We start from the raw sequence: 13,817 nt of genomic DNA, 5'->3' as shown, positions 1-13,817 counted from the left end.
TGTTGGGGATGTATTCAAAATTGAAGGCATACTGAACCAGCATGGCTACCACAGCATCTTGCAGCGGCATGCTATTCCATCCGGTTTGCGTTTAGTTGGACCATCATTTATTTTTCAACAGGACAATGATCCCAAACACACCTCCAGGTTGTGTAAGGGCTATTTGACCAAGAAGGAGAGTGATGGGGTGCTACACCAGATGACCTGGCCTCCACAGTCACCAGACCTGAACCCAATCAAGATGGTTTGGGGTGAGCTGGACCACAGAGTGAAGGCAAAGGGTTTCTCAAGCGCTAAGCATCTCTGGGAACTCCTTCAAGATTGTTGGAAGATCATTTCAGGTGACTACCTCTTGAAGCTCATCAAGAGAATGCCAAGCGTGTGCAAACCAGTCATCAAAGCAAAAGGTGGCTACTTTGAAGAACCTAGAATATAAGACATATTTTCAGTTGCTTCACACTTTTTTGTTAAGTATATAATCCCACATGTGTTAATTCATCGTTTTTATGCCTTCAATGTGAATGTACAATTTTCATAGTCATGAAAATACAGAAAAATCTTTAAATGAGAAGGTGTGTCCAAACTTTTGGTCTGTACTGTAAGTACCAGGAGACTAGGTCCCAGATATATTTAAGAGACAGGTTGTGGATGGCTTTGCATCTCATGGTTATGGTTTTGAACTGGAGTCTCTGGGCAATGGGGGAGCCAGTGAAGGGATTTTATAGATTGCAATCTTATAGATTTCTGGAGCCAGTCCACAGTAAAAAAGCAACCATAGAATGTCCGGGAACCTTCCCACAGACTTCTTAGCCAGGGCTGCTTCTCGTCTGGGTTGGATGGGCCCACCAGAGAACCGGAAACTCCTCCAGTGGGCCCTGGCTTCTCCTTCAGGAGAGTTCATAGTGCAAACCTTGCAGGTCGTGATGATGATAGAGGCCACCATCTTGTCACACACGACCATGCCTAGCTGTATGTTCAGCGGTGAGATCCACCAATCTGCCTGTTGTGTTACAGCTTTCAACAACTCTGCACCGGTGTGTGTTTTGTCACCTAAGCATTAAGCATATTATCTTCAGCACAGCCTGTTGCCGCTTGGCCAAGGCAGTGCTGCAGTGCTTCCAACTTGGGACTGATGTGGTCATTTCGGAGATGGATGCCGAACAGGAGGAGGAGGGGGGTGCAGGAGCTGAACAATGTTATTACATTGAGGGTACATTAGCGAGTCTGGTTTTTATACAAAAGAAAGATCCTACTGTGTTTTTATTTTATTTGTTTTTTTACAGCTCTTCAAATGTGTATTGGAGTGCGTCCTAATTTTTGGCAGCCCTTGAAATTGCTGCATATGCAATAACAGTGTAACATCCCTGGCAGCGTGCTTGCATAGTGCACCACCTCCCACTATGCAAGACCGCAATCTTACCTGTCAGTCCAGCCTAAAAACCGTGCTCCCGTTCATGCTGTGTGCATGTCTCTTGACTGACTGCTTAGGGTGGCGGCCCGGTTACTTCCTGATTCTTATAGCTGCTGTGGGCACACCCCTAATGCGTCTCCAGCCTATTGCTGTGAGTCACTGGATATTTAAACCCCCTCCACCCAGAAGGAGGTGCCTGAGCAACACTTTCACTCAGTTTGTCTTTGCAACTGTATTGCCAGGTCCTGTCCTGTTTCTGCCACTCTGGGGGCTGCATACCCAGACCTGTTATCTCTGACTTCTAGTCTGTTTCCGCCACTCTGGGGGCTGTATACCCAGACCTGTTACCTGTGACTTCTAGTCTGTTTCCGCCACTCTGGGGGCTGTATACCCAGGCTCGTTCTTGTATCTCATTGCAGTAGCAGTTCCTGTCTGAACTGTATCCTAGCCTGTTACCTGTTTGTCTCTATGTCCGTACCTTCCCTTTTCCTGCAGTATCTGAACCTGCACCTAACTCCAACTCGTTGTCTCTGTACTTCTGTTTGCGAGTTTTGTGTCCACTCGCTACTTCATAGGAAGTACCCTGTGTGTATCTGGTTCTGCTTGTCCCTTTTCCCTTCCTCCGTATCTTCCTCCTGTGTTCTAGCCATCTTCCTGTATTTTCCAGTCTGTTCCATGTGAACAGAGCCCTGTCCTCTCTGCCTTGTTCACCGCACCCCCGGTTTCGCTCCGCTCTGTCTTGCCCACCACTCCAGCGGTTTCTCTCTGCTCTGACTTGCCCACCGCTCCGGTGGCTTCCCTCTGCTCTGCCTTACCCACTGCTCCGGCGGTTTCTCTCTGCTCTGACTTTCCCACCGCTCCGGCGGCTTCCCTCTGCTCTGCCTTACCCACTGCTCCGGCGGCTTCTCTCTGCTCTGCCTTGCCCACCGCTCCAGCGGCTTCTCTCTGCTCTGCCTTGCTCACCGCACCAGCGGTTTCTCTCTGCTCTGCCTTGCCCACCACTCCGGCGGCTTCTCTCTCCTTTGCCTTGCCCACCGCTCTGGCGGCTTCTCTCAGCTCTGCCTTGCCCACCGCTCCGGCGGTTTCTCTCTGCTCAGCCTTGTCCACCGCACCTGCGGTTTCTCTCTGCTCTGCCTTGTCCACCGCTCCGGCGGTTCCGCTCTGCTCTGCCTTGCCCACCGCACCTGCGGTTTTCGTTCCGCTCTGCTTGCTCACCGCACCAGCAGTTTCTCTCTGCTCTGCCTTGTCCTCTGCTCCGGCGGATTTGCTTTACTCTGCTTGTCTACCGCATCTGCGGCTCTGCACCTGTCTCCCAGTCTGTACTGGACCCTATCCAGCCTGCGCTCCAACCTGCTAGTACCTCCCTGTCTGCACTCCAGCCGTGCTTGCCAGTATCTCCCTGTCTGCACTCCAGCCGTGCTTGCCAGTGCCCACCTGTCTGCATACCAGCCGTGCTTGCCAGTACCCACCTGTCTGCATACCAGCTGTACTTGCCAATACCCACCTGCCTGTATGCCAGTCTAACCTGCCTGTTCCTGCATTCCCCGGTGTGGGTCAACAACTGTGACCGGGATCTGACCTGGAGTCGCACCTGGTCCCTCTGCTCGGTTCCTCCTTGGTCCACGGAGTCGACTAAGCCGCCGTGCGACCTTGGTCGGATCGGGTTGATACTTAGTTACGCCCCTCCAGGCACTCTTCGGTTCATGGTACAGTGGGATCACTAATCACGCTCATGCCAGTCAGTCCGGGTGCGAGCGTAACAAACAGTATTGGAGACACACTCTTTAATAATGGGAAAGAAAATTCAAATAGATTCTATATTCTAGAATATTAACTGTCTTATCTGAAATTCATTTACGGGTGAGGAATCGCAGTATGGATTGCGTATTACACCGATCCAGCCAGGTATTATTGCCTTATACTGCGTGCTGCTGGTGCTGCCCAAAAAATGTAAAATCTGTTCTATTCCCTATCGATAATGCTGTTAGATGCATTAACAATAGGGACAGGTGCTGCTAGGTGGTATCATCAGCTCCAGATGAGTTCATTCTGGTCGCATAAATGTCTTCCACAGTCCATAATTTTTTTTTTAGTATTTCTTTGGCTTTATATACAAGTCATTACCCTGGAAAGAATGTTTCTTAACATTTTTTCTATTTTAGCTTGTTTTTTGTATGTTTTCTTTTTTGGCAGTGGTGTAATACTCTGACAACATTGTTCACAGATTTTGTCAGCAGCCAACTGTGAATAGGTTTGAACCCACAACTGCAATTTTTTAAATAGAGTGTAATATTTGACACACTTACAAAAATTGCTGGATTATTAGGCAGGTCATATGGGATCACGTCTGATGGCCACAGTTTCAGGTAGTCGCCAAATAGTATGGTATTTCTCAGCGACCAACTATCAATTGGTTCAACAAAACACAGCTGTCTAAATTTTAATAGTCTGATCATTGAAAAAAAAAGTTTCTCTGCTTCCACAATACAGTAATGTGAATAAAATAAAAAAAATCTGTCTGTATTCTGCCAACAAGCAAATGGAGCAGTAAAATGGTGTACTCTGGATTACTTTTTAAGCAAATAATAAGGATTAAGATAAAAAAAATTTTTAACCCTGGCCCCTGATACATTGGGCTATATCTACGGATATCTGTAACAGCAGCAGCAGACAGAATGTGCAATGGACCCTCTTGTGCTGTATACACTGCCACAAACCCTGACTGCCTGATTGCCTAACTCCTGCTATCACCACTGAATATATGCAGCTGGATTAGTCCTCAGAAGGACTGTTAGTTCAGATGAATTTATATATACTCCTTGAGTACCACTACCTATATCTAATTATTACACCGACAATTCTGTCCCTCACACAGCAGCACCTCTCCCTACTCTGCCTGTTCCCGGGATAGACTGTGACGAGCCTAGTGTCATCAAGTCTTATATAGACCTGATGACGCTATGCGGCCAGCCAATCACTGTAATGCCAGAACCAACATGGCTACGACAATACAGTGCTTGGCAGGAATCCCTGCATGTTCGTTGGCTCTCTAAAGAGCGTCAAACATGCAGGGCGGGGACCCCGAGCAAGCCGGAAATACTCGCCAAGCATGTCGATGCTCGGGCGAGTCCCAAGCAGTAGCGAGCATGGTCGCTCATCATTACTCCCTACCCTTTATCCCCTCTACATGGATCTGGACTTACACAGAGACCCCTAGGCTTGGGCCACGGTGTTACCTGCTGTTCTGGGGAGTGAGATGGGAAGAAGAATAGTCAAGTATCCGGGTCAGAACAAGGGGGGGAAGAGAAAATACAAAATCAGAAGACACAAGAGTAGTCCGTAAACGGGCCGGGGTCACAACAGGAAACAAATACACAAGCCGGGAGCTGAGCACAGAGGACTGAACCAGAGGAGAACAAGGCTGTATCTGGCAGCTTCCGGCAATATGCTTCCAGCTTTAGTAGGGTGTGGTGCTTTCTAATTGGCTGAAGCAGAGAGCAGATTACTTCAGCTGGACAGCACACACCCCCATACTGCCAGACTGGATGGTACTAGAGGTCACAGGCACCCTAATCTTAGTGGCTGGACAGAGCCTATGCCTCACAGAGCTTCTGGTTCAGATGTCTCTTCCATCACCAGTGCTGCCTGCCAAATGAATAAGGCGGCTCCTGGTGACTGAATCAGTCGTCACAGCAGCAGATCCCAGAGGAGATGGGACACACCATTTGCAGAAGCCCTAATGTGACCAAAATGGCAAAAAACCATAGCAGTAGAAATCCCCATAAGTGACTCCATTTTGGACATTATAACCCTCAGTGAATTCATCTATAGGAATAGTGACTATATTGACTCCACAGCCACTTTCTGGAAATTAGCACACAGTGGATGTTGGAGAATGAAAATTGGAAATATACCATTTTATTACCCAACACATAGTGCCCAGATTGTGCTCCTGGAGACACACACCATCAATTAACTGGGTTCTTCTCACTATGGTAATGCCAAATACATGGATGCTAAATGTCTTTTGGGCGCACTGCAAGGCTCAGAAGCAAGGGGGAGATTTGACTTTGGGAGATCGGATATTGCTGGATTGGTTTATGGAAGCCATGTTGCTTTTCAAAAGCCTTTGAGCCACTAATAATGAGGAAACCTCCGTTTTTCCACTGACAGATGATGGACCTGAATAGGGTCTTGTTTTTTGTGAGACGAGTATATATTTTTATTCATATTATTTTCTCCTACATAACATTGGTGGCTTTTTATTCCATATTTTGGAGGCAGAATGAACAAACAGTTGAACACCATGCACTACTGGTTCATGCTATGAGGTTTTCTATTAGACTGTGAACTGTCATCTTGGTGAATAATTCAATATTTTACATAACTTAACATTTTTACGGACAATTTGAGTAGAAATGTTCAAAAATATTAATTTCAAGGATATTTTATTAAAAAATAATAATTGGTTTTATTCTTTGCAGTTGTCTGTACTAAGAGATCAGAGGAACAGCTGACATTTTTGATTTTTAAATCAGATGAGCTGGAGATCCCACAGGATACAATTGAAGTGAATTATATTACTCCTGAAATACCATCATCCCTTTGCAGCAAAGATCTGTCATCTGATCCTTTGAAACAGGTCCTGTCTTCTGATTCATTGCAGACTACTAAGGAAAATCCAAGCCATAAAAGAACCATTAAAAAACAAACTGCTCTTAAAGCAAAGAAACCATTTTCATGTTCAGACCGTGTGAGATTTTTTAACAAGAAATCGCAACTTGTTAGTCACCAGAGAACTCACACAGGGGAGAAGATCTTTTCATGTTCAGAATGTGGAAAATGTTTTGTAGATAAATCAACTCTTGTTACACATCAAAGAAGTCACACAAGGAAGAAGCCTTTTTCATGTTCAGAATGTGGAAAATGTTTTGTAGGGAAATCACACCTTGTTAGACACCAGAGACTTCACACAGGGGAGAAGCCATATTCATGTTCAGAATGTGGGAAATGTTTTGTAGGTAAATCCATTCTTCTCGCACATCAGAGAATTCACACCGGGGAGGAACTGTATTCTTGTTTAGAATGTGGGAAATTTTTTATCTGGAAATCGTATCTTGTTAAACACCAGAGAATTCACACAGGGGTTAAGCCATTTTCATGTTCAGAATGTGGAAAATGTTTTGTGAATACATCATCTCTTATTAGTCACCAGAGAAGTCACACAGGGGAGAGGCCTTTTTCCTGTTCAGAATGTGGGAAATATTTTACACAGAAATCAAGTTTGGTTCTACACCAGAGAAGTCACACGGGAGAGAAGCTTTTTTTCTGTTCAGAATGTGGGAAATATTTTACACAGAAATCACGTTTTGTTCAGCACCAGAGAACTCACACAGGGGAGAAGCCTTTTTCCTGTTCAGAATGTGGGAAATGTTTTAACTATAAATCATATCTTGTTAGTCACCAAAGAACTCACACAGGGGAGAAGCCTTTTTCATGTTCAGATTGTGGAAAATGTTTTAATCAGAAATCGCATCTTGATAGACACCAGAGAACCCACACAGGGGAGAAGCCTTTTTCATGTTCAGAATGCGGAAAATGTTTTATCCAAAAATCATATCTTGTTAGTCACCAAAGAACTCACACAGGGGAAAAGCCTTTTTCATGTTCAGATTGTGGGAAATGTTTTAACCAGAAATCGCATCTTGATAGACACCAGAGAACCCACACAGGGGAGAAGCCTTTTTCATGTTCAGAATGCGGAAAATGTTTTATCCAAAAATCATATCTTGTTAGTCACCAAAGAACTCACACAGGGGAGAAGCCTTTTTCATGTTCAGATTGTGGGAAATGTTATAACCAGAAATCGCATCTTGATAGACACCAGAGAACCCACACAGAAGAGAAGCCTTTTTCATGTTTAGAATGTGAGAAATGTTTTGCAAAGAAATCACTGCTCATTAAACATCAGCGAACTCACACAGTGGAGAAGCCTTTTTCATGTTCAGAATGTGGAAAATGTTTTGTAGTGAAATCACACCTTGTTAAACACCACAGACTTCACACAGGGGAGACCTGTATAAATCCTGAAGGTAAAACTAGAGAAGACAACTCGGACCTGGCTCCCTGAAAGGCTGTTGAATGTATCATGTACCTCCTAAGGAACCGTGCAGCATAGGAAGAAACCCAAGCAGTACACTTATTGGACTGGCCTAGATATTCAGAAGTAGGACCAGAACTCCAAGCAGAATCCACTAAAGACTATCAGCAGCAGCGAAGACCAGCAGGGGGAAGATTTAACTAGTAGGACAGGCAAGATAACAAATGAAAAACAATTGCTATTCGAAATGAATGGACAAAGGCAAATGGTAATCAGCACCCATACAGGTACAGAACCTGCTGTGGCTCCGTGGACAGAGACGCCAACATAAAAGAACAGGACCACCGATCAAATCCCGAGGCATGACAGTTTTATACAGAAATCAAATATTATCACACATCAAGGACCTTACACAGGGGATAAACTGTATTCTTGTTTAGAATGTGGGACATTTTTTAACTGGAGATTACATCTTGCTAGACGCCAGAGCAGTCACACAGAAAAGAAGCCTTTTCCATGTTCAGAATGTGGGAAATGTTTTACACAGAAATCAAGTTTTGTTTAGTACCAGAGAACTCACACAGGTGAGAAGCCTTTTTCCTGTTCAGATTGTAGAAAATGTTTTAACCAAAAATTCTATTTTGTTAGGCACAAGAGAACCCACACAGAGGAGAAGCCTTTTTCATGTTTAGAATGTGAGAAATGTTTTGTAGAGAAATTGCAGCTTAAGCTTATTAAACATCAGAGAACCCACACAGGGGAGAAGTCTTTTTTTTTGTTCAGAATGTGGAAAATCTTTTGTGAAGAAATCATTTCTTCTTAGTCACCAAAGAACTCACACAGTGGAGAAGCCTTTTTCATATTCTTAATGTGGGAAATGTTTTACACCGAAATCAACTCTTAATAAACATCAGGGAAGAAGCCTTTTTCATATTCAGAATGTTGGAAATGTTTTAACTGAAAATTGTATCTTGTTAACCCCTTCCCCCCGAATCTGTTTTACAATTCTGATCAGTGTCACTTTATGTGGTAATAACTCTGAAACGCTTTAACAAATCCCAGTGATTCTGAGATAATTTTTTCGAGACACATTGTACTTTATTTTAGTGGAAAATTTTACTTACAGTTTACTAAGTAATTACTGCACGTATTATATATTTATACCCAAGCTGGAGATTTTATAATATATATATATATATATATATATATATATATATATATATATACACATACATACATACACACACACACACAGTATATTATATATATATATATATATACACAGTATATATATACAGTATATATATACATACAGTATATATATATATATATATACACATACAGTATATATATATATATATATATATATATATATATATATATATATATATATATATATATATATACTGTATATATATATTTATACACTGCTCCAAAAAATAAAGGTAACACTTAACACAATGTAACTCCAAGTCAATAACACTTCTGTGAAATCTACCTGCCCAGTTATGAAGCGACACTGATTGTGAATCAATTTCTCCTGCTGTTGTGCAAATGGAACAGACAACTGGTAGAAATGATAGGCAATTAGCGAGATACCCCTTATAAAGGAGCGGTTCTGCAGGTGGTGACCACAGACCATTTCTCTGTTCTCATCCTTTTTGGCTGTTGTTTTGGTCACTTTTTCATTTTGCCATTTCTCTCACCCCTAGAGATACAGTAGCATGAGGCGATGTCTACAGTACAACCCACAGAAGTTGCTCAGGTAGTGAAGTTCATCCAGGATGGCATATCAGTGCGAGCTGTGGCAAGAAGGGTAGCTGTGTCTGTCAGCACAGTATCAAGAGCATGGAGCAGATACCAGGAGATGTGGAGGGAGCCATAGGAGGGCAACAACCCAGCAGCAGGACCACTACCTCCTCCTTTGTGCAAGGAGGAACAGGAGGAGCACTGCCAGAGCCCTGCAAAATGACCTCCAGCAGGCCACAAATGTGCATGTTTCTGCACAAACGGTTAGAAACCGACTCCATGAGGGTGGTATGAGGGCCCGACGTCCACAGATGGGGGTTGTGCTCACAGCCCAACACCATGCAGGACGCTTGGCATTTGCCACAGAACACCAGGATTGGCAAAGTCGCCACTGGCGTCCTGTGCTCTTCACAGATGAAAGCAGGTTCACACTGAGCACATGTGACAGAGTCTGGAGACGCCATGGAGAGCGATCTGCTACCTGCAACATCCTTAAGCATGACCGGTTTAGCAGTGGGTCAGTAATGGTGTGGGGTGGCATTTTTTTGGAGGGCCATCCATGTGCTCGCCTGAGGTAGCCTGACTGCCATTAGGTAACAAGATGAGATCCTCCGACCTCTTGTGAGACCATATGCTGATGCGGTTGGCCCTGGGTTCCTCTTAATGCAGGACAATGCCAGACCTCATGTGGCTGGAGTGTGTCAGCAGTTCCTGCAAGATGAAGGCATTGAAGCTATGGACTGGCCGCCCGTTCCTCAGACCTGAATCCTGTTGAGCACATCTGGGACATCATGTCTCGCTCCATCCACCAACGTCACGTTGCACCACAGACTGTCCAGGAGTCGGTGGATGGTTTAGTCCAGGTCTGGGAGGAGATCCCACAGGAGACCATCCGCAACCTCTTCAGGAGCATGCCCAGGTGTTGTAGGGAGGTCATACAGGCACGTGGAGGCCACACACAATACTGAGCCTCATTTTGACTTGTTTTAAAGGACATTACATCAAAGTTGGATCAGCCTGTAGTGTGTTTTTCCACTTTAATTTGGGGGGTGACTTCAAATTCAGGCCTCCATTGGTTAATAAATTTGATTTCCATTGATTATTTTTGTGTGATTTTGTTGTCCGCACATTCAACTTTGTACAGAACAAAGTATTCAATGAAAATATTTCATTCATTCAGATCTAGGATGTGTTATTTTAGTGTTCCCTTTATTTTTTTGAGCAGTGTATTATGGCTGCGATCAGACTGCTACTATAAGTAGTCCCCATAGTGGGACTAAGTAAAAAAGTGAGAAAAAACAACAACAATAAAAGTACCCATATTTGGTATCGCCGCAACTGGAACGACCTGACCTATAAAACTGTCCCACTAGTTAACCCCTTTAGTATACACAGTAAAAATAAAAAACTAAAAAAAAGAATGCTTTATCATCATACCGCCGAACAAAAAGTGGAATAAAACGAGATCAAAAAGACAAATATAAATAAAAATGATACCGCTGAAAACGTCATCTTGGCCCGCAAAAGACAAGCTGCCATACAGCTCCATCAGGGGCTCCCCAACACGACATTGCGTCCTCCTGTTACACTTATGAAAATGCAAAATTGCTGGCTGAAAAACATTTTTGCTGGAAAAATGTAATTTTATTTTTACGTCTCAATGTTATAAACTTCTGTGAAGCACCTGGGGGTTCAGGGTGCTCACCACACATCTAGATAAGTTCCCTGAAGGGTCTAGTTTGCAAAATGGTGTCACTTGTGGTGGGTTTCCACTGTTTAGGCACATCAGGGGCTCTCCAAATGCAACATGGCATCCCACTAATTATTCAAGCAAATTTTACTTTCAAAAAGTCAAATGCGCTCCTTCCATTCCAAGCCCTGAAACACCGAATATGAGGTCAGTCAAAAACCTTTAACAAGCAATTGGTTACATGGTGGCACCGCAGAAGCGGGTGCCCACACTACATAAAATACAATGATTGTATAAATACACAAATAGTTAAATATATAATATATATAAATACACATACATACACACACACACACACATGTAGTCTGAACCACAAAGGAGCAAGTATGTACAAGTAGAGTGAGGCCAAGCGTATAAAGCAATATACCTAGTGTAGCATGTCAGTGAACCTCGGGTAGCCTAAAAATAACATATAGATGAGCTTAACTGTATAGCATAAGATGATTGTAGATATAAAGTGGTCCTACACAGGCGGCGAGCCAACTGATGGCACCAGGGAATGAATCCCTCTTGTGAAGATTTAAATAGAGTCAATGACTAATGAAGGAAGTATAATGTAAGGTATAGAGTATTCCAAAGAGAGGGAAGGGGGAGGGGACACAATGGACATAACACCAGATCAATGGCAGACAGTGTTATATATAAGAAAGGGGCTTAATGACCGGCTGTGGAGAGGCGTGCCCAGAAGATGCTGGTTAGATGTTAGAGGACGTGTTCAACATGAGGGTCAGGTCAAAACTTGTAGACAAGATAGGTAATATGACTTATACTTCTGTTCTACGTGGTCCAGGGTACCGACCGAGTATGCGCCACACTCGGCACCCTGGGCCACTTAGGTAATATGCCTTCCATGACCTCATGTTCGGTGATTCTGCTTTGGGTTTTGGCTTGAAAAACGCAGATTTCATTAGAATAGATTGTGGGCTCCATTAGCTGAGCCCCTGAGGTGGCAGAAACACCCCCCCCCCCCCCGGTGACCCCATATTGGAAACTTCACTGCCTAAGGAATTAATCTAGGGGTGTAGTAAGTATTTCGAACCCATAGGTGCCTTACAGAATTTTATAACATTGAGTCGTGGAAATATGACATTTTAGTGGTAAAAATGCAATTTTTCTATTTGCTACAAATTTGTCAGGTACACAAGGGTTAATAGGTGAAACTGAACCTAATTTATTAAATAATATATCCTGAAAGAGGTGATGTCCCATGTCATCAGAAATTAGTTAGCCCACACCTCAGGGGCCACTCATAGCCATGGTGACTCGATGTCATCATGACAACATCCGGGTGACCAGAGCTAACAAGTTCTTTAGGTCATGTGCAGTGCATGATCTACCTAACTGGTGTCAGCGCAGCACTAAAAGTTATAAAGCATAGCAAAGCTCCTGTATATATATATACACATAAAGGCAGTTGTACTCAAAAGTTTACATACCTCGGCAGAATTTTTCATTTTTTGGCCTTGTTTCAGAGAATATGAATGCTACAGTTTTTTTGTTTTCTCCACTCATGGTTATTGGTTGGGTGAAGCCATTTATTGTCAAACTACTAAATTTTCTCTTTTTATATTTTAATGACAACCAAAAACATCCAAATGACCCTGAGCAAAAGTTCACATACCCTGGTGATTTTGGCCTGATAACATGCACAGAATTTGACCCAAATGGGTTTGAATGGCTACTAAAGGTAACATCCTCACCTGTGACCTGTTTGCTTGTAATCAGTGTGTGTGCGTAAAAGCTGAGTGAGTTTCTGGGATCCAGACAGACTCTTGCATCTTTCATCCAGCCACTGACGTTTGTGGATTGAGAGTCATGGGGAAAGCAAAAGAATTGTCAATGGATCTACGGGAAAGGGTAGTTGACCTGTATAACACAGGAAAGGGATACAAAAAAAAATATCCAAGGAATTGATAATGCCAGTCTGCAGCATTCAAACTATGATTAACAATTGGAAAATCAGGGGCTCTGTAAAAACCAAACCACGCTCAGTTAGACCAACAAAAATTTCGGCCACAACTGGCAGGAAAATTGTCTGGGATGCAAAGAAAAACCCACAAATAACATCAGCTGAACATCAGGACTCTCTGAAAACTATTGATGTGGCAGTTTCAAGATGCACAATAAGGAGGCACTTGAAGAAAAATGGGCTGCATGGTCAAGTCGCCAGAAGAAAGCCATTACTGTGCAAATGCCACAAAGTATCTCACCTAGAATACACCAAACAGCATAGAGACAAGCCTCAAAACTTCTGGAACAAGGTAATTTGGAATGAGGAGACCAAAATTGAACTTTTTGGCCACAATCATAAACGTTACATTTGGAAAGAGGTCAACAAGGCCCATGATAAAAAGGAACACCATTCCTACAGTAAAGCACGGAGGTGGATCGCTGATGTTTTGGGGATGTATGAGCTACAATGGCACAGGAAACTTGGTAAAAGTTGAAGGAAACATGAATGCCGCACGTTATCAGCAAATACTGGAGGCAAATTTGCCCTCATCAGCCCGGAAGCTGCGCATGGGGACCTACTTGGACGTTCCAACATAACAATGATCCAAAACACAAGCCCAAGTCGACCTGTCATTGGCTACAGCAGAACAAAGTGAAGGATCTGGAGTGGTCATCTCAGTCTCCTGACCTCAATATCATTGAGCCACTCTGGGGAGATCTCAAGCGCGCAGTTCATGCTAGACAGCCCAGGAATTTACAGGAACTGGAGGCTGTTTGCCAAGAAGAATGGGCAGCTTTACCATCTGAGAAATTAAAGAACCTCATCTACAACTACCACAAAATATTTCAAGCTG

The 13,817-nt window shown here is 43.4% G+C and overlaps 1 protein-coding gene across 3 annotated transcripts in view; it reads left to right on the top strand.

The window, feature by feature from the left end:
• LOC141191617 (uncharacterized) overlaps positions 1-10,307 on the top strand; it is a 35,320-nt gene extending 25,013 nt beyond the window's left edge. For 2 of the 3 annotated variants that reach the window (XR_012265439.1, XR_012265440.1), the window contains 2 exons: positions 5,896-8,095; positions 9,224-10,307. Coding sequence is in view for 1 of the 3 variants with exons in the window: in XM_073661543.1 (XP_073517644.1) it covers positions 5,896-7,541 (1,646 nt within the window). In the remaining 2 variants the exon portion in view is untranslated. Of the gene's footprint in view, positions 1-5,895; positions 8,650-9,223 lie in introns of those variants that run through there. The other variant, XM_073661543.1, reaches the window with a different exon arrangement.
• The last annotated feature ends 3,510 nt before the right edge of the window (positions 10,308-13,817 follow it).

This window comes from Phyllobates terribilis, unplaced genomic scaffold, assembly GCF_046119375.1.
Source record: "Phyllobates terribilis strain yellow unplaced genomic scaffold, ASM4611937v1 Scaffold_49__1_contigs__length_9717188, whole genome shotgun sequence".
Lineage (NCBI taxonomy): Eukaryota > Metazoa > Chordata > Amphibia > Anura > Dendrobatidae > Phyllobates > Phyllobates terribilis.
This window is presented reverse-complemented; position numbering and strand designations above follow the sequence as displayed.